General features: G+C 34.4%; 2 protein-coding genes across 5 annotated transcripts; both read right to left on the reverse strand.

Moving 5' to 3' along the window:
- Nucleotides 1-1,392: 1,392 nt before the first annotated feature.
- Nucleotides 1,393-3,030, reverse strand: LOC18438253 (anthocyanidin-3-O-glucoside rhamnosyltransferase). The gene has a single exon (XM_006848440.4). It carries the CDS (start codon nucleotides 2,952-2,954, stop codon nucleotides 1,527-1,529), a length of 1,428 nt encoding a protein of 475 aa, XP_006848503.1. The 5' UTR covers nucleotides 2,955-3,030; the 3' UTR covers nucleotides 1,393-1,526.
- A 7,770-nt stretch (nucleotides 3,031-10,800) lies between these two features.
- Nucleotides 10,801-24,769, reverse strand: MHK (Protein kinase superfamily protein). 4 transcript variants are annotated; one of them, XM_020669843.2, is made up of 18 exons: nucleotides 24,614-24,769; nucleotides 21,151-21,549; nucleotides 20,972-21,050; nucleotides 18,451-18,519; nucleotides 18,252-18,341; nucleotides 15,416-15,554; nucleotides 15,188-15,290; nucleotides 15,010-15,062; nucleotides 13,415-13,481; nucleotides 12,973-13,084; nucleotides 12,826-12,891; nucleotides 12,628-12,696; nucleotides 12,478-12,538; nucleotides 12,235-12,342; nucleotides 11,641-11,675; nucleotides 11,486-11,531; nucleotides 11,305-11,389; nucleotides 10,801-11,210 (listed from the first exon to the last, which is right to left on the reverse strand). In XM_020669843.2, exons 2-18 carry the CDS (start codon nucleotides 21,261-21,263, stop codon nucleotides 11,066-11,068), a joined length of 1,440 nt encoding a protein of 479 aa, XP_020525502.1. In that variant the 5' UTR covers nucleotides 21,264-21,549; nucleotides 24,614-24,769; the 3' UTR covers nucleotides 10,801-11,065. The 4 variants fall into 4 exon arrangements, with proteins under 4 accessions (XP_020525502.1, XP_088726338.1, XP_006848504.1 ...); XM_088870212.1 differs by having other exon boundaries at nucleotides 21,151-21,461; nucleotides 24,582-24,769; XM_006848441.4 differs by having other exon boundaries at nucleotides 24,582-24,769.
- Nucleotides 24,770-27,257: the final 2,488 nt, after the last annotated feature.

Here is a 27,257-nt window from a genome sequence, read left to right on the forward strand (position 1 = left end):
AGAAAGTATTTTTTTAGCTCAATTCAAAACGCAACCTAGAAAGTATTTTTTTAGCTTAATTGACATAGGCCATTCATTTTGGTAACCAAAAAATCCTTCTAAGGCCTAGATCTAAGCATCTTGCCAAAATGAACGGCCTATGTCAATTGAGCTAAAAAAATACTTTCTAGGTTGTGTTTTTAATTAGATGGCTTTATTATGATTAGATGAAGAATGTTAAAAAAAATAAAAAAGATTTTGAGTTTGTAAAGTCTAAAATCTTGAAATTAACCAAATGAATGGTCTAGATTTGTTATTGGAGGGGACTCATTTTGACCATATAGGGTTCAAATTAAACTCTTTTTTTATTTGGATTGATTATTGAGATAAAGAGAGTATGTGTGTAAAATTTTGGGTCATACACATACGACAAACATGGTTTTTTAGAAGTGTCGTTGCCTTATACTATGATACAACTGTTGTATGAAATCCATCTATATATATATATATATATATATATATATATATATATATATATATATATATATATATATAGAGAGAGAGAGAGAGAGAAAGAGAAAAGATGGGCATATGAGCCCAACGGCTTAGATTAAATCTAGGAGGATCTGACGATCACGGACGTCTAGTAGTTCTTGAGTTTTATTTTATTTTCTGCTGATCGAAATCTTTTGAAATTTTAGATGTGTGTTCTCTCATCAATGCGAACCTAATAAAAATATAAAAAAAATGTGCATTTAATAAAAATATAGAAAAAATTATTCGTGAAAAACAAATTGATCAAAATATCCCTTGAATCTTTTTGGGGGTATTTTAGAAAATTTATTTTATGTAAAATATTATTTGAAGATTCAACTATTTTTTATGAACACACACATAAAATTTCAAATAATTAAGATTTGTTGAGAAAACACTAAAATTCAAATGCTACCGGATATATTGGGCTCAAGAAAAACTTTTCTTTTTATTTGCATTGATTGAAAAAACATCTAAATTTTTTTTAGATGTTTTTTCGACTGCATAATAAGAGATAGAGCAGGTAAAAAAAAGAAAGAGATGGGGAGAGAGAGAAAGAAAGAGGTAGAGAGAGAAGAGAGAGAGAGCGGTAGAGAGATTGAGAAAGGGTTGGTAGAGTAGCAGAGAGAAGAGAGAGGGTAGTAGAGAGATAAAGAGAGAACTGATAGAGAGAAAAATTGAGGGAGAGGGCGGGTAGAGAGGAAAAGAGGGAATAAAAAAATAAAACCATGTAGAGATCAAAAAAAGAGAGGGGTAGAGAGGGAAAGGGCAAAGGGTATTTTAATATATATTTTTTGATTTTTTGACCCATTAATTATGTATAAAAACGCATTCTTTGGATTTGTGGTATTATACTAAAAAAGTATTGAGAGGGGAATATCTACAAAGTTCATTTTGGAGGCATTATTAATTTTCCCAATAATCTACATGGCAAACAGCAAAGAGAGACGGATGCAGGAATGAAATGAGATGGAGATACAGAATGAAATGAGATGGATGGAGAGTAAAATGAATTAAACCAGCAGACAACGCAGCTTCTTAACAAAGTCTTCCTCAAACGTCCTACACTGAACCTTGTCATCCAACAAAAACTGCTTTAACCTCTCATGGTTTTCCCTTACCCTCTTTCCTGGCTCTTTATCCGCCTCCACCATTACACACCTCACTGCCTTGCACACATCCTCCCTCCTAAAGAAACCATCCTCTGCTCTCCTCTCCACCTCCACACCCACCCTCAACTCCCTCCCCATCAGTCTCGCATTCAAAAACTGATCACCTTTCAATGGTAACAACACCAACTGACACCCGCTCACCACCCCCTCTATCAGTGATCCGAACCCGGAGTGGCAAAGGAACCCACCGACAGACTCATGGCCAAGGATGAGGCGCTGTTGCACCCACCCTGTTTTTACGACTCCACGCCCCCTCACCCGTTCCTCAAACCCCTCTGGCATAGGACTCTGGATTGGGTGTGGAGAAGGGAAGTTTAGTACCACCGCGAAGGGGAGGCCCGTCATCTCGATCCCGAGCAGCAGCTCCTGTATTTCCTTTTCGGTAAGGAAGGTTTCGCTCCCAAATGCGCAGAACACGACCGACCCGGCTGGGTGGCTGCTTAGCCAGGTGGACCACTCATTGTCGAGCGCAGCAATGCCGATCCGTTGTTGGTTTGGGCCCGGAATGGCAGGGCCTGCTAACAGGATGGGCTTCTTGTGTTGTGCCGCAATGTAATCACAGAAAGGGCCCTCCATCTCGCTACAGGTCTTGAATAAGAGGGCATCGGCCTCGCGGATGCTGCGCGTGACGCGGTCATAGACACTGGGCTTCCCCGCAAAGCTGGTGTACAGATACATGAATTGCCGGGCCTCGAAGGGCCGGAGCACAAAGTTGCAGCCACTAGGAAAGCCAAGAGGGGAGCGCTCAAGCTCCTCTGAGGTGGGAAAAGTGCCATTGGCCCTGCGTTCGCAGACCATCGTATACCCATCTGATGCAGCACTGAAGACAGAGAAGTAGACGGCCCGGATGCCGAGTTTGTGAGCAACTGTGGGGAGCCAGCAGTAAGAGAAGTCATAGACGACGAGGTCGGGTGCAAGGTCCCGGAGGATGGACACGACTTGAGGCTGTGTTGCGTCGAGAGCATCTTTGAGGAGCTCGGCTTGGAGGAAGGTGGCATCGGTGGTGCACTCGAGGCCCGGTGGCAATCCGTCGATGTGAGGGAGGGGGAGGGGGAGGAGAGTGATGAGGGAGGGGAGGAGGATCGATGGGGAGATTTGGGGGAGGTTGCCGGGGGCGGAGACGATGGTAACCCTGGTGGCGGCGTCCCCGGCGAGCTTGTTTGCGAGGTAGACGTAAGGGTTTATGTGACCAAAGGCTAGCCACGGGAACATGGCGACGTGCAGGGGACGCACCTCATGACCAACACCGACCACTGCTGCTGTCTCCATCTCTCTCCTCTCTCTCTACAGGTAAAAAAAAAAATTTGAGATGTTTTTCAATCAATGCAAATAAAAAGAGAAGCCTGAGGACAATAGGTGGCCTACGCGCTAGCTAAATAACAGAAGCCTGAGGACAATAGGTGGCCTACGCGCTAGCTAAAAAGATGTGGTTTTCGCATAAGCAACTTGGCGCTCAAGGCCTCCACACTTAATCTTTATGTGGCGCAACTACCCCAACGTTGTAAATTAATAGGATTTAATTTTTTCAAAGTAGTATTAAATCCGTGGTAGATGCGCGCACCGGTACTAGTAGTGGGTACAGATAGAAATAGGGTAGGTGGAAGAGTTCCCACATTTTTATGTTTTTTTCGGGATTGTGTATACAAGTGACCATCTATCTTTGATATATAAGAGGTCACAATTGTTAATAGCGGTGATATCAAATTGGGTGTTTCACGAGGTTTGAGATTTTTAATTTTTTTTAATGGTTAATCACATACAATCACCTTATTTGAAATTTAATATCTCAATGTAGTATTAATAAATGGTGGTTTTGTATAGGTTTTTTTTTTTGTTAGTAAAAGAGATTATATATTATGAGACTATTTACTATTATTACAAGAGAGTCACAATCACTCTTAACCATTATATGTCAAACTATATAGCTTTTGATACATCACGAAATTCGAGAATTTTTTTTTTTTGAAATTTGAGCCAAGTCAATCAAATTAGAGCGTACCTCAAAACTTTCACTAGAAGATATTGTTTTGATGCCTAAATATCCTCAAATTGATCATCTCGACATCAGCATGCATAGACATAAGAAAAAAAAGGGAAAATTAGAAAAAAAAAGCCCCAAAATACACTATCTATGCAACTTACCCCCATCCAAACATTTTCTCACTTTTTTTCCAAAAGTATACTTTCTATGCAAATACCCCCCAACAAAAAAAGTTCCTTTCTTTTACGAAAATGCACGTCCTGTACCAAAAAACTCAATTGGCGCTGACTATTGGACCCAAGTAGCACATTGCCAAAGTGCAGTATAAAATTGCTGGAGCACACTGTCTGGAACATATACCGTCGGAGCGCCTTCAGATACTGTCAGAGTGTTGTGACTCCAGCGCAAGTACCTCCGGAGCGCCCTATTCCACTGCCAGAGCGTTTTTTGCAAATGCCGGAGTGTTGTAGTCTCCAGAACATGCACTGATGGAGCGCATGTGTCTCGCGTGCCGGAGCGATGTCTCTCGAGTGACGGAGTGCCCTGTGCAACTGCTGGAGCGCTGTGGGTCCAAAGCATGTATTGCCGGAGAACCCTTTGAGACTACCGGAGCGCATTGTCTCCAAAACGTGCACTGACGGAGCGCCTTCTGCTATTGCCTTAGCGTTGTGTCGTCAGTGCCGGAGTGCCCTGTGCAACTGTCGGAGTGTTGTAGCTCTAGAGCATGTATTGTCAAAGCACCCTTTGAGACTACCGGAGCGCATTTCCGTCAGAAAAAGGGGCATTTTGTATGGGAAGGGCATTTCCATCAAAAAAATGAACTTTTTTGTTGGGGGGTATTTGCATAGAAAGTATACTTACGGGAAAAAAGTGAGAGAATAAGTTGGGTTGGGGGTAAGTTGCATGGTAAGTGTAGTCTTGGGGGTGTTTTTGGTAATTTTCTCAAAAAAAAATGGATTTCAAGTTTTGGAAATAGTGCATTTTGTAACGTATTTTTTGACCGTCAATTTTCAAGCTTTTCAAGTTTCCATAGATCAGTCCATCGACACTATTTTTGAAGCTTTAAACTTTATAATAAATAAGGCTATGACAAAGATTTCCAACATTTCTAGCATTGAAACTACATTCTCAACACTATTTGAAGGTAGGCTCAAATTTGAATGTTCAGAACCCAGGCTACCCATATTTAAATATCTTATAATATACTATATATTATAAGAGTAATGATCCTATGAGACCCTCCCACACTCATGTGTGTAGGACCACAAATGAGCACTATTAAATTTGGTATAGATCTTTAAAAAAATCAAGTCCCACACCCATTTGATAACTATTCTAGAGATCTGTGCCAAATTTAATGGTGATCCTTTGGGGTCCTACACACATGGGTGCGAGAGGGTCTCATTGGATCATTACTCATATTATAATTGTATTATAATAAATATATGTAATATATAACACATTATTTTATATATTATATATAATACAAATATACATTAATAAAATATATAAAATATAATATTATATATATATATATATATATATATATATATATATATATATATGGATTTCATACAACGGTTGTATCATAGTATAAGGCAACGACACTTCTAAAAAACCATATTTGTGGTATTTGTATGACCCAAAATTTTACACACACTCTTTTTATTTCAATAATCAATCCAACAAAAAAAAAGTTTAATTTTATAGATATGGTCAAAATGAGTCCCCTCCAATAACGAATCTAGACCATTCATTTGGTTAATTTCAAGATCTTAGGCTTTACGAGCTTAAAATCATTTTTATCTTTTTTAACATTGTTCATCTAATCATAATAAAGCCATCTAATTGAAAACGCAACCTAGAAAGTATTTTTTTAGCTCAATTGACATAGGCCGTTCATTTTGACAAGATACTTAGATCTAGGCCTTAGAAGGATTTTTTTCGTTACCAAAATGAACGGCCTATGTCAATTGAGCTAAAAAAATACGTTCTAGGTTGTGTTTTCAATTGAGCTAAAAAAATAGTTTCTAGGCCTTTTATTTTAGTGAGATGTTTAGATCTAGGCCTTAGAAGGATTTTTTCATTTCCAACTTTTTTGGATGGCTTTATTATCATTAGATGAACAATGTTAAAAACATAAAAAAAAAGAAACGTGCTTTTGAGTTTATAAAGGCTAGATCTTCAAATTCACAAAATGAATGATCTAGATTCCTTTTTGGTAGGGACTCATATTGACCATAACTAGGGTCCAAATTGAATTTTTTGTTTTTTTGGAATTGATTATTTAGATAAAGAGAGTGTGTGTGTAAAATTTGGGGTCATACAAATACCACAAACATGGTTTATGGTACAACCGTCGCATTGGATCATTGCTCATATATATATATATATATATATATATATATATATATATATATATATATATATATATATGAAAAATACTACAAAATGTCTATAGGTGAAGTTCTACAGTACTTCACCTATAGCTTTAGCACCGTTGAAAGTTTATTACACAATCATAAATATCTGATAGTATTTGAATTTTAATATTTTTTGAACAAGTCATATTGATTTAAAATTTTGTAAATGTGTGCGCCTTAGTGAGATGCACATGAATAAAATATAAAACAAATAATTTCGATGATAAAAAGTATACAAAATACCCATATAAAGTTTTCAAGGTAATTTCAACAATTTATTTTATGTCTATTATTTTTTTAATATTTTATTTTGGTGCGACTTGGTCATATGTACACACGCTGTAAATTTTAGATAATTTTGATAAGTAGAATAATTATAAAAATTCAAATACTATCTGACAACTGTGACCGTATGATGAACTTTGGACAGTGATGAAATGTAGGTGAAGAACTGCAGATCGAATTGCCTAGTTCCCATTTGGGTACCTGGAGAAACCTATCCTAAGCTTCTTCTGGAATAGGGTTATCCTAGAATTGGTTTGTCCCTGTGATGGGGGTGTCTGTTGTTTAGATAACACCTGATACGAAATATAGATTATGCCTATCCACTGCTTGGATTGCCTGGAAGATGTGCATCCATCAATATTCATGTACATTTTTATATTATTACCCTACATTTAATTTTATACTGATTAACTTCTCCCATTGATTCCAAACTTCAATATTATTTCTTAACTAAGATAAAATCCTTATTTTTTTTCTTATTCCTTTCCATTATATCCTTTTGTATAGATATCTTATATGCTAAAAATTTCATTAGGGTACATTTGGTTCATGTGTAATTCCCTGATAAATATTTACATGCGTAAATTGTGTTTCATACGTTTGGTTACAAATGCATATGCAAATAAAATACTATGGTAAAATCTTTTACTATGAGAAATTGTATAATTCATTGTAAAACAAAACCACACCTATTGAGGTGGGAAACATTCCCCATGTATTTGTTTTCACATGCGGACCAACTATTCACTATTCCCTATTTACAATATAATATATTATAAACGTAGTTAGCTTACAAGCTAAGCCCACACATGTAGCAATGTTGTGCTTCCTAAAAAACTATTTTTGAGATGGATTTTTGGACTTAATTTTTAAGGGCATGTAATCTAGATCATGAATATGAAAAAAAAAAAAAAATTAAAACTAAAAATAATAAATTTATTAAGGAAACATTTGAACTGTTAGTTTCCCTTGTTTTAAGATGGACCACTTACTTGCATCCATCTTTAAGATGGATGTTTTACACTTCTGAACCGCACATGTAGAAATGCGTTCCAACCCGCATGCAACAATTTTTCATATATTATTATAATATTTTATTTACATATAAATTATATATTTAAAATATAAATTATATTGCAATAATAATTAATATATAATATATAAATAATATTTTATATAAATACTATTATTTTATATTATACTATAGTATATAACATTAGAGGAAATATATAATATTATAGTATAAGGCATAAATATATCATATATATTATATAATATTATATATGTATATAACATATATAATATTATATAATATAATATAAGATGGTATAATAATACAATATATTATAAATATATAATAGTATATAATGTATATATATATATATATATATATATATATATTATAGTTAGTTATATGTAATATAAGATATTTATATACTATATATTATATAATTAATATATATAATATACATAGAGAAAATATATAATATTATAGTCTAATACATAAATATATATAATAAAATATGATGTATATAATATACAATAATATAAATATATGTATATATATATATATATACAATAATATAAATAAATAAATATATATATATATATATATATGGAAAATTCTTTTGTGAGTCAATGGGCTCACAAGAAAAATTGAGCCCAATGGCCCAGATTGAATCAAGGCCGATCTAACGATCACGGATACCCGATAGTGTTAGAATTTTAATTTTTTTTTTTTTTATAAATCCAAATCACTTGAAATTTTAGACATGCGTTGATAAAAATAGGTGAATATTAGAAAAATATTAAAAAAATATTTTCCATGAAAAATAACCAAAATACCCCTATAAATTTTCGGAGATATTTTGATCATTTTAATTTTACGGATTATTTTTTTTATATTTTTATTAGGTGCGGCTTGTTGAGAAGAATATTCACCTAAAATTTTAAGTGATTGGAATTGTAGAAAAAAAATTAAAATTCAAATATTCTCGGCGGTCAGATCGGCCCAGATTCAATCTGCGTCATTAGGCTTATACTATTTTATGAGCTAATGGGCTCATCCTAGTATATATATATATATATATATATATATATATATATATATATATATATATATATATATATATATATATATATATATATATAAAACACTTAAGTGAGCCAATGGGGTCACAAGAAAAAATGAGCCTAATGGCCCATATTGACTCTGGACCAATCTAACGATCACGGATGCCCGATAGTGTTTAAATTTTAATTTTTTTTCAAAAAATCGAAATCAATTGAAATTTTAGACAGGTGTTGATAAAAAATAAGTGAATATTCAAAAAATATTAAAAAAATATTTTATATGAAAACATATAACCAAAATACCCATGTAAATGTTTAGATTATTTTGGTCATTTTTAATTTACGGATTATTTTTTTTATATTTTCATTAGGTGCGTTTTGATGAGAAGAATATTCACTTAAAATTTTAAACGATTTAGATTTGTATAAAAAAAATTAAAATTCAAGTACTCTCGACTGTCAAATCGGTCCAGATTCAATCTGGGTCATTTGGTTTATACTATTTTGTAAGCTAGTGGGCTCACCCTAGCATCTTTCTATATATATATATATATAGAGAGAGAGAGAGAGAGAGAGAGAGAGAGAGAGAGCAATGATATCATACAACCGTAGAGAGAGCAATGATATCATGCAACCGTTGTATAGTAATATGATTCAACAAGATTAAAAAACCATCTTATAGCTATTTGTTTGATCCAAATTTTGAAATATACATTCTTTTCATTCTAATGAACAATCTCCAAAAAAAAAAAATTGAAAATACAAACCAAAAAGTATTTTTTTAGCCCAATTAACATAGGCCGTTCATTTCGGTGAGATGCTTAGATCTAGACCTTAGAAAGATTTTTTCAATTCCAATTTTTTTGGATAGCTTTATTATATTTAGATGAACAATGTTAAAAAGGAAAAAAATGATTTTGAGTTCATAAAGGCTAAGATCTTGAAATTCACAAAATGAATTATCTAGATTCGCTTTTGGAGATGACTCATTTTGACCATATCTAAGGTTCAAATTTAACTCTCTTTTTTTTTGGGAATTGATTATTGAGATGAAGAGAGTGTATGCAAAATTTGGGCCGCAAACATAGTTTTCTAGAAATGTCGTTGCATTATAATATGATACAACCGTTGCATTGCATCATTGCTCATATATATATATATATATATATATATATATATTATTTGTACTATATATGATACAAAAATGTCATATTATATTATAAAAATATTATAGTATATTATATAATGAAACTGCTCTCTTTAGGGAGAGAAGAAATATACATTAATAAAATAAATATAAAATACATTATATATATATATATATATATTATATGGAAAATGCTTCTGTGAACCAATGGGCTCACAAGAAAAAATGAGCTCAATGGCTCAAATTGAATCTGGACCGATCTAATGATCACAGATACCCGAATGTTTGAATTTTAATTTTTTTTAACAAATTCAAATTACTTGAAATTTTAGACGTGTGTTGATAAAAAATAAGTGAATATTCGAAAAATATTAAAAAATTAATTTACATGAAAAAATAACCAAAATACCCCCATAAATTTTCAGGGGTATTTTGATCATTTTTTAATTTTATTGATTACTTTTTTTATATTTTTTTAAATATTTACCTAAAATATTATTTTACATGATAAAATGACCAAAATACCCCCATAAATTTTCAAGAGTATTTTGGTTATTTTTAAAATTTTACGGATTATTTTTTTATATTTTTATTAAATGCAGCTTGATGAAAAAAATATTTTACCTAAAATTTCAAACAATTTAAATTTATAAAAAAAAAATTAAAATTCAAATACTCTCAATCTGAACCATTGGGCTTAACCACTATTTTGTAAGCTAGTGGGCTCACCCTAGCATCTTCCTCTCTCTCTCTCTCTCTCTATATATATATATATATATCTATATATATATATATATATATATATTATTAATATATATATATATAGATAACATAAATATTTATTATATTATATTTAATATATAATATAATACATAAGTAAGATGTCATAGCCTTATCCTCGAGAGTGCAATCCAGGTACCCAAACAGGCCCTAACAAAACCAAGTGATTTTATGAAAAACCTCACGAATCCCAATTCTACCTGAATCCATCGGAGTTGGCGATTCCCAATTCAATATTTGTTTTTCTGAACCCCAGTTGGATGTAGATTCCCCTTAGATGCATCATCTACTGCTTTCAGCCCTCTACAATGGCTCCCAGTGCAGCTCAGAGAGTAAAAAGGCAAGCTATGGTAGAGCTGTTTGCCCCTTAATTTGCTGCTTATGCTAGTGGTTCTGAGAGAGATAATTGAAGTGCAGAGAGAGAGAGAGCTGAATGATTAGCCATTTTGGCCTCAGCCGTCCAATGTCCCGCAATCGGCGGGACGTAAGATGAGGCTGAATTTACATGAATTAACAGAATAAGAAAAATATCAGTATCCAAAAGAATTAACTCAAATCTCCCAAGACCATCCATCATATACACAAATGAAGAAGACTATAACTCAAAAAGCTTCCAGGAATCTCCTCAATCATATACATATTGTTCCCTGGAAGGTTGTTATTATGCGCGGCGAGTGAGAAGTTGAAGATCTCATTGGAAAAATCGCCCGTTGGAGAAAGGTGTAGAAATAGCCAGCATTGTACCCAACTGACGGTTTTCCAAGACATTGGGTTGTAATGTGGCGATAGTGAGCTCCGCAGAGTGGGGATGCCCTAGTCCAGGCCTCATCACCTGTCTGGAAACATAACATCCAAAGTCATATTGATTCATTAGTTATCAAAAAACAAAAACAAAAAATGTAAATTCACATTGTGTATGATATGAATCACCTGTTCACCATGTATGATGATGGCAATGAAGATTTTACGGGTACAGCCTTTGCACTGTGATCGGGGGATAGGAAAGGCCAAAGCGCTGAACAAGATGTAGAAGCAATACATGTTATATTACAAATTCTTTTCCTTTCCATGCATGTTTAACTTTTCATGCACCTTTATTGCCGTTACGTACCTAACTGTCCAGGGAGATCCTGGAAGTTTGAGCTAAGGGACAATTCCTGTAAATTTCAGGATCACTTTTGTCAGCCAATGTGCATCGTGAAGGACAACTTTTGTAAACTTCTTACACTGAAAATCTGTTATAACAAGTAATTTTTGCATGCTTACCTCCATGTTGGTTTCAGAAGCACATGGTACCACCTCTGCAAAAAAATGCCGCATATGGATAGTGGTTAGAGCATGCAACACATCTCAATAGGTTCACTCACAAGTTCAATTAGCTCGGAAAAATATATTTTAATAATGGACCAAGGAAAATCCATTGGCAGTTATGGAGAAAGCATGGGGCCTAACAGAACAGGACACGTGCCTAATAATGGCTCCTATCTCTCCTCCATCACAACCCATTTCAGCAACAGCGATAACACAATGGATTATGCATTTTCTATAGCTCACTACATTATCTTTCCAGCTGGTTAAACCTCTAAACAAGACTGAAATCATTCGGCTGGAATATGGTGGTTTGTCCATAATTAACCAAAAACTCAATGGAAAGATTGTCCTTGAAGCATATATTATCATAAATTTTGGGGAAGGAGAAAGGTTCCAGACTTTGAATACATCTTAAATTTGTTCTCATATCAATTTTTCCACTAAGAACGCACACAGCCACACGTTACAAGGACTCCAGGTTACACCAACTGAGATGTGGTTTAGAACATGGAAGGACTCTAAGTCATCTCACAAAGCATTGACATATACCTGATATGGAAACACTTGGCTTTACAGCCAGTGTCAAGCCCAGAAAGGAGTCATCTGATTCAGTCTCAATGTCCCAAAAATTCCTTAGCTCAAGCTTTGGCCTCTCTCCTGCAAATATCAGGGGAGAAACTTGATAAAATGATCAAGAGACTACCAAAATACAATCATAACTATGATTGCATGGTCCCCGTTTCCATTAAACATGGACAAACTTTAAAAAATAGGTATAGTTCTGACACATACCCACTACATTCGGTATTGACTGTAAAGGATCCCTCAGTGGAAAAGAACTCACATGACCAACCTTTTCCAAGGGAAGACATCAGATATATTGATCAATAAAAAAAAGATTGCAGCCAAAAAGATAAGCAAAGAGTGTGAAAGAATTACTACATGGAAGAAGGGATGTTGCAGCGATTGTTCAGCTGTCGGTCTCCTTTGTGGATCCCAGGAGCATAGCCGCTACAAACAATTAATCATTTTAGCAGATTGAACTACACATTAAAGCTAATAGCTAATATTAGCCAAGATTAAATTTATCATAACCAGAATTTTGAAATGATAAAAGAAGAGAGCAACAAAAATACCCACCGAGATTAGGTCAATTGCTTCCCAGCCGGCCTGAGGAATAATGTCAGCAAGGTTAACTGGTGCCATCTACAGAGAAAGAATAGTCAATGAGTCTCAGAAAGGCATTATAATCACAGCAGTTAATGAGGGGATGGATTTATCTACTACCTGCTGCATAAAATGAAAGTTCATTGCACGTTTAAGATTCACCCCGTCGGGCCAGACACTGAAGTCGGGGGTTCCAAGAACATTACATATTTTGTAGATTTGATCTGTTTCACTGTTGGGGAAAAAAAAAGCAATCAATCTCATAATGGAAATTTTACTGAATGTTTATCCCGTGTGAAAGAGAAGTTCTGCCATCTTCAAAAGATGATGAATCCTTCACATGGAAAATGACAATGAAACTTGGTTGAGATTTACGAAATACTTCCGAAAATGGAGAAACAACGACTTGAGTATTATTATGTAACATTTACCAGATTGAACATTAAAATAATTAGACTATAAAGGTTAATACAGTTATTTTCAATCATATAAAAGAGAAGAAATTTCAAAATAACTTTCAAAAGAGAGACGAGGAAAAACTTCATAGATGCTTACTACTTACCTTTCACCGGGGAAAAGGGGACACAATGTGAAAAGTTCAGCTAAAATTGCACCAACTGCCCACATATCTGTCCGTAAACAACGGTCACCATTATATGTCCAGGTCAGTAAACTTCCTTGGAATAATCCAGTAAATCATTACCCACCCAAAAAGACGACAAATTTTTATCGCACGAATAAACATTAAGCATTTTCATAAATACAAACAATTTGCCCAAATAATGTCATATGCAAAAATATGTTTGGTCGAGTATAGTGGTCATCCATGTGGCCAAATCACAGTTTCAATTATAGTTATGAAGGCCGGTCCGAAACAGTGGGCCGACCGCTCAGACCGCCGGCCAGCGCTTTGGCCAATCTAGTCTAAGGAGAAAACCGGGTTTGGTCGAAAGCTGATCAAAACTAATGTTTGATCAGTCTTTGGCTGGTCAGACGAACTGGTTTTGACCAAGTTCGACCAAGTAAATGAAGTTGAACAAATCTTTTAACATTTTATATTTTTAAACTATTAGATATATTATTCTTTCCTTCCTCTCTAAAATCCAGTCCAACCAGTTCAACCAATGGTTAGACCGATTTTGACTAGATAAAACCCCCCACCGGTTCAATGGCTGGTCAGATCTCGATAACACTGGTTTCTTTTTTTTTTGAAATTGTATGACACTGATTTCAATTACCAATACTACATTGTTTTACAGCCTTACTTATACAAACAGCATATGGTTTGCCAATCATGAAAGACATATCCATAAATGAAAAATAGATAAGACTTTATACTATATGATTACTGCCAATGATATTAAAGACACTAAAATACAATGAGCTGAAGTCATTAAGAAGAATAGCAAGGCTGAAAGGGACATCTCAGACTAGCGTAAAAACCCAATACTGACAGACAGGCAATCATTCGAGGAAAAGAGTTGCTCATGGCTAACAATGGAAACTAGAAAACTAAATTATCTAGTACTATTATCATAGATTTTTATTGCACCATAGGTTTCATTCCAATTTACAGAAGCACCAGCAGTCTAACGAAAATCTAATAAAATAATACAGTAGAGAGAGAGAGAGATTTGTCAGATTTCATAAATTGCTGGTTGAGCCAGATTTCATATATTGCTTTGGTTATTTTCCCTTTACAGCAATTACATAAACCACAGATATTAGGAAATTCTTTTAAATTATACTAGAGTCAGTTAAAAGGAAATCTGTTCCAATTGAAATTGCTCTTCAAGTATTGAATGCTAACCACCTGAGGTCATCAGGAGAATAAGCACCATAAATCTATGGCATTTCCAATCAGAAAACTAAGTAATGTATATCTATGGCATTTCCAATCAGAAAACTAAGTAATGTATATCTATGGCATTTCCTTCATGAAAATGGACCACATACTAGCCACATTGTACAAGAAGATAATGCCATTGATACTTGGATATGGATCACAAGATATAGCATAGAAGGACAATTGAAGGGTTTTCCCCTTTAGAAACATTTCTTAAGAGTCAGAAACGTTTCTTAAGAGACTATCATCTTAAAATGAGCCTTCAATGCCAGAACTAAAATAATACCAGTAGTCGAACAGGACATGCATACCAATTGCAGGGGTGTATGATGAAGACTGCAACATGACTTCTGGTGCTCGATACCTTGTAAAACATGAAACAACTCAGTACCATACAATCAAAAGCAAGTTCTTTCAATAACTTTTGCGATCAGGAGAAAAAATAAACATCCCAATATGGAAAAGAAAAAAATAGCTAAAAATACTCACCATCGTGTTGAAACATAATCAGTATATGGAGGATTTGACATGACTTCTCTTGCAAGCCCAAAATCAGCAATTTTTATGACATCCCTCGTAACCAGTAAATTTTCTTTTAAAGCAACAAAAAAAAAAGAATGTTAAGTAGATAAAAACTACCCATACATATATATTAATGAATGATGTATACAGAAATGTGCTGTCTTGGATAGAATAAAAACAAAAGGAGAGCTATACCTGGTTTTAGGTCCCGATGGAAATATCCATTCCTATGCATATATGCTAATCCTTGCAATACTTGTGAAATAAAATTACAGATCTCTGCCTCAGTAAAAGGGCCTTCTCTGTCCTTCATTATCTGGTATAGGTTATACTCCTGGCATTCCAAAAACAAATGGTTCAAATTACAAAAGATTCAAAAATATTTGTAGCCTCATTGGGCAAAAATATGTTACAAGTATGTAAAACAAATATGAGAGAAATAAACTCTGCAAATTTTCTCAAAGATACTCTTATTTGAGGACCTTCAACAACCATGTAGCATAAGAAAACAGATATTAAACATGAAAAAGGCAATAAAAGATATACAGAAAAAATATGAAAGAAAGAGAAATTAAAAAAAACTTGCCACACAAATTGAAAACTTGCCACACAAGTTAAACCAAACAAAACAGTTCTTCCATCACCTGTCTCTCTCTCAAATAAGCCCACCAGTGTTACCTAGACACCTTGTTTTGTGTTTTGTGTCATACACACTTATACATGTGTCAACATGCACAAACATGTCACTGACAGTTCACTGTATGTATCAGATGATGTCACCACCTTTGAGTATATATAGAAGTGCCTTGCATTTTTCTAATACAAATACATTATCGCTTAGGTGGTCAGCAAATGTTATCGCTTAGGTGGTCAGCAAATCTTCACCAACCCATGAACCTAGGACCACTTGCATATGAAGCCAAAACTCTATCACAACACCACTTTGACATTATTGAACTGCAACCACATTATATTATATATTAATGAGAATAACTCATTCGAAAGTAGAAAAAGAATAGTGTGGTAATTTGAACCTATGACCCCCTGTGCATGCATAAAGCCCATTGTCGATGATTGTGCCACTTAAGCTTTTGAGTAACATAGGGATATTATAATACATGTGCAAACATTATCTTATTCAAAATAACTAAATAATGCTAACAGCCAGGTTTGAACAGACCTTGTAAGAAGGAGGTCAATCTTAACAAGGCAGCCAACTCTTCCCACTAGAACATTTTAGATGCAAATTTGTACAAAATTATATTTTATTATATACATAATTATATTATTCAAAATAATTTTTGTACAGACATGTCCAAAAGTATTGTCCATTTAGCCTTACATAATAGACACCCCGACAAGTACTAAATACTGACACCCGTATCGGTGTCCACGTAACACTGCCGCCCACTAGCATAAAACCAAAAGATCACTAATTGAACAGTGATAAAAATGGAGGCCATGAAGAAATTCGTAGCCATCCATCTATCTCCCACAATATATTAGACAACTATCAGAAACAGAAATTACCATAACCTTGGAACAGTTTTTCTATTGGAAACCAACTAACCATGGGATTCCAAACCACAATACATAATATATCACAAGGACCTCTAATCAGCCAGACTAGTAGGTTTCACTCCTTGAACTAGTTGATCACCTAGAGTATCAAATATCTTTGTTTACTTTTATTGCTAATGATACCTAGAGTTTTAAATTGTTTCTAGTTTAGAACATTTAGCTGACTTTATTGCAAGAATCAAGTTTAACAGTCAGGATTTAAAAAAAAAAAAAAAAAAAGGATAGAGACTTCAAACAGCAGCGCATGAGTCATGGAACCACTGCAGCAGACTTAAAATGCCAAGACCCCAGCTTCCGCTTTAAATTGTTCAGAGACCACTAAGTTACTTCTCAAGTACTTCCATATTACATAAATAAAGGAAGAGTGAATAGTAACACAAGTACTACTTTGAAAGGCTAATGCAGTGACAAACTTTTATGGGACTGGGATCCAAATAGATATATAGACATTTACTGAAAAAAGGTAAGCATAATAGATCAGAGGAAGTGATCTTAGAATAAATCAGTAGTTATTATGTATTGAAATACGAAACTGTTACATATGTAAAAAGACTTGGTCTGCCATAGGGCGGACCACTATTAGTGTCAATCCTACATCAATGTTTAGGCCTTTGGGCATTTGTTCGGGCCCAAATTTTTCACAAACACTCTTTGAGTCCAACAAACAGGATAATGCAAAAAAACTTGGAAGCAAAAAAACAAGAAAAGAGAGAATATACAATGCATATGGGCCATCCATTCAAGGGTTCTAAAATGGTGTTAGATCAAGGCTTCAGGGAGATTTGTTTGACCTCAACTTTCATAGATCCCCTCATCATCACCATATGAACAATTCAAAGAAAAAATGACTTTTTGAGTTCTCTAAGACCTAGATCTCACCATCCAAAAAAATAGACGGTCCGCATTCACCACTAAGCCCGATTATTTGGCAATTCTAGGATGCATATTAGAGAAAAAAAGGGCTCAAGTGCTAGGATGGGTTCCCATTTGGAATCCGAAGGGTCCTCCTAACTATGGTCACACACGCACGTGCACACACACGTGCACGCACGCACACAAACACACAAAGTGAGAGAGAGAGATAGAGACAGACAGAGAAACAGACACACATGCACACACACATGCGAGTGTGTATATATATATATCAAGAGGGAGAAAGAGAGAGAGGGGAAGCATACTCGGCTAATCACATTAATTAACATGAATGTACTGGTGCCTCCAGGAAACAGAGAATGTGTGTTACTATGCTAAGTTGTTAGCAAGTAGCATAGACATTAGCAGACAAATAACTGTGGACTGCAGGATGTTACAAAAGCCTACAATCAACTCACACAGAGAGTAAATGGATAATTCAACAAACTACACATTCGCATCCAACCCAACACTGACAAATAGAAACTACTACTTCTGCATATATCATTTAATTGAAAGGAAAAAGAAAAATCCTTACCATATACTCAAATATAAAGTAAAGTTGATGATTCTCCCGAATGACTTCCTTCAACTTCACAATATTTGAGTGATTCAATTTACAAAGTGACTGCAAAAACCAAGTTTTTAGATGAAGATTAGAGATTGATAGCTGAAAAGCATCAGTGAAAGGGGCACACAAACACATGAAAATCAAACTGGCAACACTGAATAGATACCTTGACTTCTCGCAGATTCATACACTCTTCCCAAAAATAAAACTTTCTTTTCATTTTCTTTATGGCAACCTGCAACCAATAGTTTGACATAAAGAGCATAAGCATCAAGGCAAAAGGAATAAGAAGTCTCCCTCAAGTAATAGAAGTCCTACAGAAAAAATGAACAGAGGGAGAAGCTACACCGAATGAATTAGCGATATAAAGAAACTAACTAACAAGAACATGAGTATGTATAAAAGAGGAATCAAATTGCGTTAAACAAGGGAACATATTTCCATGACATCAACTTTGTTATTAAATATAAAATCTGCAAATTTAAAGAAAGAGCAGACAAAACAATCAAAAGCCTGACCATAAAAGAAGGAACAGCAACATGGCAGTCCAAAAACTGGCAGTCACTTCTACAAAAAACGTGAAAATTGAAAAGCTGTGAAAAGAAGAAATGTGGGCTAGCAGTTGAAGCACATGATTGACCAAATGATGCCGGGAATGGGATCAGGAACAGTTCCAGAATTGGGGGCAAGGTCAATGGATTGAGGCGGCCCAGAAGCTCCTTATGATAGGGATCGATGGCCGTAAACTATTAAATCCAAGAAAATTGATCCGTGTACTAGGGATCGCAATCCCAAACTAGTTAGGCTCAAGTAATAAAATTTCCAGGCGCTACCATCACCATCACCACAGTGCCATCGCCACCACCAGTACTATACCAGCTCCACAACAACCACCACCGCTATCGCATCACCACCACCACTGCCTTCACAGTATACCACCACCATCTTGCCATCATTACCATTACACCACATAATAACAATTATAAAATTTAAACTATGTATCAAACACCCATTGAGATATTGACTCAGTGTTTCAAAAAGCGCTAGGAGGCACCTAGGCAGTCGAGAGGGTCCAGGCCGCCCAGCGCCTAGGCGGGCACTTAGAACCTAGGCGGCCCACTTAAAAAAAAAAAAAATTGGCGGTTTTCTCTCTCTAAAATAGCCTCTAATGGTTTTTAGGTTCATTTGAAACCTAAAACCCACAATTTTGCACCTTTAATATTAAAAAAAAGACCAAAAAATGGCCTCAACGAGCGGCACTTCCGCCCCTGGGCGAGGCGCAGGCCCTGGGTTGCCGCCCATGCGGCCGCCTAGGCGGGTTCCCGAGCGCGCCCGAGGATACCCACCTAATTTGGCCGCCTAGGCCTGGGCGCATCGCCCAGGCCTTCTGGACCGCCTCGGCGGCTGTTCAGGCCCTGGGCGGTCCGCTTTTTGAAATACTGTATTGACCAAATTGCTATTTGGTCAATTGAGAAAGAATCAAACACTCTGTGACAACATTTTGTAATCCAATTAGTGATTCCAAGAAATTAGATTCATCTCAACTATTATGGGCCAAAAAGGATTCACAAATCCAACACAATGAGCATAGAATTACAAATGAGCAACAAAAGCAATTTTGGATTTATTTTTTTCTACATACTTTTACAACATAATGTATAATATAACAGCACATATACTATGCTCCCATGGGAGCATACTGTGCATCTCCTCCCTTGCTCAAAACACCTACTTAGGAGAATTTTCTTAGTCTAAAATTTTGGGAAACACATAATAATTACTAGATGACTAGTTTTAAAAGAAAAAAAATTGAGAAGTTTTGTGACACTTGGATCTAGCCCTTCAAAAATTGGTCATTCTTCATTCGATCTTGAGGCATAAGTTTTTTTATTACATAGAGAATTTAATTCAGAAATTTTCTTGCTGAGATTATTGTAAAGATTGTAAAGTTTACATCCCCAAAATTTGAGATCCAAAAAGTATCAGTAGCATATTTTGCCCAAGGGAGGAAATGGTTAGTATCCTCCCACGAGAGTAGGAAATCTTTTGGCATAATATAAATTTCCCTGTTAAAAATTTATTTCACATGGGTTTTTCTAAATTTCGTATCGATAATGACAATTGAGAGACATCAGTTTTGTACATGGGAACCACCATTGGTGGAAAGGATTCTATATATAATTTGAGAGATTAACTGTTTTTACAAAATCTGTTTTGAGAGAGATGAGGGTAAATTTAAACACAATTATAGTATACTCCTAATATATTTAATATAGCAACTTTGTCATACTGAGTAGAAATAGGCAACAAACTTTTTACATAGCCTATTAGATAACTAACAATCTAGATGAAGTTACTCCTGTAGAATTCAAACTTTCAATGCCACAATAACATGAAATGTTTACTGAAATCCACGAAACAGTGCTGTAATCACTTCAAGATACAAAGGAGAAGCAGAAACATAAATTTTGACACAGATAGAAAGTAATCCACCATTGATCATAGTTCAGACACTCTCCTGTCAAGCAGTTTTCCCCTCCAAAGCAAATAACAGCACGCTAAGTTGCATAAAAACATTCTACAAACCAATGTCTAGGAAAGAAGAAATAATAAAATCTGAACTAAACTGAGAATAAGCAAAGAGATCCCAAGCATCCATCACTTTTCATAGAAAACAAAAGACTTACAATCTCATTAGTCTCTTGATTAAGTGCCTTAAACACACATCCACAAGTTCCATCACCCAGCTCCTCCAAAATCTTATACCTACATGCAGATCCAACCAACAACATTTTTGAAAAGTGAATAAGAAGAAGAAGAGGAGGGATCAAGTGCATGCGGGGCCTTTATGATATTAATAACTTACCTCTCCATGGCTTGAATTATTATCAGTGAATATGTGAACAGCACTTTAAAGAACTCGTGGTGTACACTGTAAACAATCCTCTGAAGAAGTGATGGAGTGCCACTTGCAAGCATCTAAATAAACATCACTACTAAATGGTAGAGCAAAATAAAAACTATCATTAAAAGACCACTTCTTGGGGTGCGAATGATTGAACATCATCCAAATGATGGTTGACATGCTTGAAGGCAGCTTTAAACGCTGCAATGATTCAATATCACCTATAAACAAGAATCTGATGCACTTCCAAATAAATTCCAAAGGGATTGGCACTGCAATTACGTTGGAAAAATATCCAACAGTTAATATACTCCTTCTCCATTTAATTCAATACTCCCCAGATATACTCAAACAACTCACCTGCATGAAAAATAACCAAAATAAAATATCCCTTGTCGCCACTGCCAATTGAAAGAAAGCTTAAGGTACGATATTCCAAGAAAACAGTGACTGCTTGTTTGTGTACATTCATGTGCAAAAGAAAACATAGTAGACATTACGACAACAAAAGTCTATGTGTCATCCTGGTGATAAATATTACATATAACGAAGCATTCAACACATGAACAGCACAAAAGCCCCTGTTGTCCACAAGCAGTCACCAATCATCAAGACCAGTGTCCTAAGGAGCTCCACCACATAGCTTATTGCCTCATGTTTTAATGCATCTACTAATCATGTTTAAGTAAGGAATGAGAAGAGGCACAAATAAGTACTTCTTTTTCATTTCTGTGCAAGTGAGTGTGAATCTTCTGGTGTGTTTTCAAGTTAAAATCTTTGTGAATGTGTCCTCAACTTCTGAAAGGAACGGAATCATTGTTGTCTGAGTTCGGTTGACTTTTATGGATAGATAGGTCACAACCTTAATCATGGGGACAGAAAAATTTAACAAATATTTGATTCCTATGCACCAAGAGTGAGGAGAAATCCAATGGTTAACCTGTTCCATGTATCACAGTCTAGCAGATCTAGCCAAAAATAATTCTATGCACCATGCATCAAACTTGAAACATTGGATAATGCAGTAAAGAAAACATAATGAAAAGTTGCTACAGGAGTGATTCCTTCATACAAAAGTAGGCATAGCCATCACATTCCATGAGTATTGTAATTGGATTCCTACAGATCTCAGCATGTGCTTTGTCATGCATGTAGCAACCATGCAACATATACTATACATATTACTGATCTTTTCCACTTGAATGGAGTGTCTCGATTTATTCGAAGGCAAAAACAGATTGATTAATCATAATTATGCACATGTCTGTTTGAATGAAACTCATCTAGTTCTTCAATCATCCTGATGGTTAAGTGTGACACATCTCAGGCTCTATAGTCAGGAGTACCAGCTAAGTTACATCAGAAACAGAGTATGAGGAATAAAACTAAGAAATTAAAAACATGCAAGTGAGACTGGTGTGGATGTGTCTGCATAACAGAGAGGATTTGCTGACAATGGAACTTTTTGGTGCACGCACAACCACACGCACACACACAGAAAGAGAAAGCAACACTATAGGGAAGCCAGTGACAATTCTTTTGCTATCACTTATGACCAATGTTTAAAATATCATCCAGCCAATTCAGAATCACCCTAGTTAGCTTGGAATCAGTCCTAGTGTCCCCTAGAATCGGGCAATTAAGAAAAAAAAACTTTTTTTAGCAAAAGCCTGATCCGTCATTTTCGATGGTTCACTCTCATTTCTTCATCAAAAAACATGAAAGCGTCAAAATGTTGGTTTTGGTCCCTCTTTCCTATATATACAACCATTTTTTCGATTAAAAAGAAAAATAAAACAAATCGAAGGTCCAACTTTAGGGAGTTTTTTAACCTGAAATAAAAACTCTCTTATTTCTCTCTCATTGTTTCACCAAATTTGTTCACATTTGTCCAAAACATTCCATCACATTGATCGACAAAAGACCTAACAAAAATTTTTGAATCAAAGCCAAAAATGTCACGATCATTTTTTTCTTTTTTTGGCCATTTTCTTCCAAAGTATTTTTTAATTTAATTTTTTATTTTGATTTTGAGTATAGCTCCTATTAAATAGGAACCTAATATTCAATTTTGATTTCTTTTATTTTCCCTTTTGCCATTTTTATCCCCAAAGTTTACCTTTTTCTCTTTTTTTCTTTCTTTTTCTTAACACCGTGACTGCCAATCCAGATTGCTGAATTGGTTGGTTCAACTCAGAGCTGTTTCGTGACCAATCAGAGCCACCAATTCAATGTCGTAAAGACTGCATAAGACATTCATGAGATATGCCAACTAAATAACACATTCGGGTATGCGTTAAACCAAAATTAGACTGTAAATATTTGAGAAACCATATCTTATTCCAACAATCTCAAAATAAATTCGCTTTTCAAATAGAATAACCAAATTTCTGGATTCCTTACATCTTTTGAGACAATGTCTACTTAAAAAAGAGATAAACGCCAATGATTAATATCACAAATCACCACAATTTGGAGGAGGATACAATAAAACTATTATAAAATAGTTTGCAGGACTGATCGTTAGCATTAAAAGAAAAAAAAAAAGCCACAACACTGTTCTTGCCCTAAACATAAATTTCTCTCACATCTAACCGATTTCAAGAAACGCACTCACTACATTTTTGTCAGATATCAAGGACCAAAGAATAAATCCCATAAAAGGCTACAAAGAGAATATCAGTGAACCCAATCCTCGACATCAAAACACCATAGAAAACCAAAAGTACTCCATGAAATAGGATGCCATTTACAGAATCCAGGTAATATTAATCAGGTGATCCATCACTTCCAGATCCACCAAAAATCTGATCAATTTAAGAAAAATAATAATAGCGAAAACCACCTATCAATTATTAAAAAAAAAAAAAGCCCTAGAAATGTGCATCATAGATACTGATTACAAACCGATCATAAAAAATTTCCATCATTGAGAAAGCAATACAAATCATGCAATTCATGGCATCAAAAAATCATCCAAACCTCAAACTATCATACCAACCGATCATAAAAAATTTCCATCATTGAGAAAGCAATACAAATCATGCAATTGCTGACATCAAAAAATCATCCAAACTTCAAACTATCATATCATGCCCAAACAAAATATTAATCATGATGAAGAGCAAGAATCTGAGAAAACTGAGATAAAACGAAAAAGGGAAAACTCTCTCAAAGCTACATTGATTACACATGCAGAAGAGATAAGAAGAAAACGCAGAGTTAATTAAAAAAAAACATACCATCAAAAGCAAACGATCAATGGAAATGACAATTTAGAGAGAGTAACTCATGGATAGCAAAGGAAACGATATTTGATAAGAGAAAAGAAAAAAAAAAACACGCATAAATGAAGAGGCAAAGAAGGGAATCCACTGCAAAAAAAAAATCACCAATTTGCCGGTCTTAAGCGAATCAAACGAACCCTAATCTGCAACGCTTTCTGTTTGGGGGGATTCGAGTAAAAGATTAGGGCGAAAAAAGGAGATGCAAAGGCCCTCGACTATGAGCCATTGGATAATAGGATTCGTAGGACCACCACAGGCAAGGGAAAGAAATGCGGAGTTTTGCAGTGAGGAACAAGGAAGAGCGGGCCCTATCAAGTTCTCTTCATCTTCGTTTTTTTAAGTGAAAACAAAAAGCCAAAACATATTCTAGTCCCGCGAAAGTACAATGTTCATTTAATCCCTCGCGCAAAACACAATTAATTTAGTACCCAAATGGTGACGCATCCAATTTCGGGTCTGTTAATGAAGTTCAAGAAATTTTTTTAAAATTTTTTACTGTAAGCAATGTTTCGATGACATACTGGTAATCAACTGATTTAAAAGTATGATGGTCAAGAATAATTGTGATATTTTTACATTTAAAAGTAAGGAAAATTATCGTTAATATACTTTAATTTTAAAAAAATCGAAAAAAAATCCAATTTTTCAAAACCTCGCCCACACTTTTTTTCTCAAATTTCAATATTTTATGGACGAAAATACCTTTTACAGTAGACTTTCTACCATAATGCATTGCGACCATTATGGTAATTAAAATACCGTTATAAATAGAGATAGAATTACAGTACTTCTAGCACCGCAATAACGTGAACGTCTATTACAATACCTTAATTACTGTAATAACATAGAGTATTATGGTAATTAAAATACCGTAATACCTTAAAGTAGTATTATGGTAATTTTATTACCATAATATTGCATATCCTCGACAAAAATCCATGCTAGCTGTATTTTGAGATTTCAAATCTCAAATTTTTAGGATATAATATCTACTTAATTTTTATATGGTTCTCAAAATTTTAGAAGAAAAACACTTTTAAATAGGTGTTTTTGAGCGACGGAGTAGATCCACATCGTGCTCTCATAGGAACATGGATTTTTTGAAAAGAGAGAGGGGTAGCTCTAATATTAGCTTTGGTTTAAAGCTTTAAAGTATTACCGTATTTAAAATACTGTAAAGACTTTGTGGTATTCTTATTACCGTAATACTTTTGACTTTACGGTAATACTTTATTACCATAATATTGCCCAACTTAAAATAAAAGATTTTCTACTCTCTCTAGTCTACTATTTATTTACTCCCTCAACAAAAATTCATGCTAGCTTTATTTTTCAAATATCAAATTTTTAGGATATAATATCTACTTAATTTTTATATGGTTCTTAAAATTTTAGAACAAAAACACTCTTAAATAGGTGATTTGAGATAGTGAGTAGATCTACATCGTGCTCCAATGGGAACATAGATTTTTAAAAAGAGAAAGGGTTTCCCTAATATTAGTTTTGGTTTGAAGCTTTAAAGTATTACAATACTTAGAATACCGTAAAGACTTTACAATATTTTTATTACCGTAATACTTTTGATTTTACGGTATTCTTATTACCGTAATACTTTAAAAGCTTCAAACCAAAGCTAATATCAGGACTACCCCTCTCTCTTTTCAAAAAACCTATGTTCCCATGGGAGCACGATGTGGATTTACTCATTCGCTCAAAAACACCTATTTAATAATGTTTTTCTTCTAAAATTTTGAAAACCGTATAAAAATTAAATACATTTTATATCCTAAAAATTTGAGATTTGAAAAATACAGCTAGCATAGATTTTTGTCGAGGGAGTAAATAGATAGTAGACTCGAGAGAGTAGAAAATCTTTGTTTTGAGTTGGACAATATTACGATAATAAAATTACTGTAATACTACTTTAAGATATTACAGTATTTTAATTACCATAATACTCTATGTTATTACGATAATTAAAGTATCGTAATATATGTTCATGTTATTACGATACTAGAAGTACTGTAATTCTATCTCTATTTATAACGGTATTTTAATTACCATACTGGTCGCAAATACATTACAGTAAAAAGACTACCGTAAAAGCTACTTTCATCCATAAAATGTAGAAAATTGAGAAAAAGGGTGTGGGCGAGGTTTTGCGAAGTTCGGGTTTTTTTTTGCGATTTTCTTAAAATTAAGGTATATTAGCGATAATTTCTGTAAAAGTAAGGGATTCTATACAATGAGACCATTTACTTTTGATACAGGGAGGTCACAATTATTTACAACTAATTATTTACAACCATGAAATCTAATAGCTTGGGTGTTTCACAAAGTTCGAAAAAAAAATTTTGAAGTTTAAGCTTGGTCAATGGAATAAATGCAACCATCTAATTTCACATCCAATGATCAGGATTAATTGTGACCACCTTGTACCAAGGATAAATGGTTTTAATGTATACTTTTCCTAAAAGTAAATAGTCTCTTTATATAATTTTCATAAATCTAGAAGTTCTTAGTTGTACCATCTATGCACTTAAAAATAATAATATGTTGATATTAATAGAGACCATCTAATTTTTAGAGGGTGAGATCTAAGTGTTAAAAAACTCAATTTTTAAAAATAAATAATAATAATCATCTAGAAATTCTCATGTAATTCTTAAAATTTTATATTGAAAGAGTCCTTCAACACATATAGTTTAAGTGGGAATCTTTATTGGGCAAACTTTCTTTGCTTCCCCTTATCCAACCGTCCATTCTGAATGGAAGGCTAAG

The sequence above is a fragment of the Amborella trichopoda genome, chromosome 6 (assembly GCF_054954075.1).
Source record: "Amborella trichopoda isolate Santa Cruz 75 chromosome 6, AtrichopodaSantaCruz75HAP2 v2.0, whole genome shotgun sequence".
Classification (NCBI taxonomy): domain Eukaryota; kingdom Viridiplantae; phylum Streptophyta; class Magnoliopsida; order Amborellales; family Amborellaceae; genus Amborella; species Amborella trichopoda.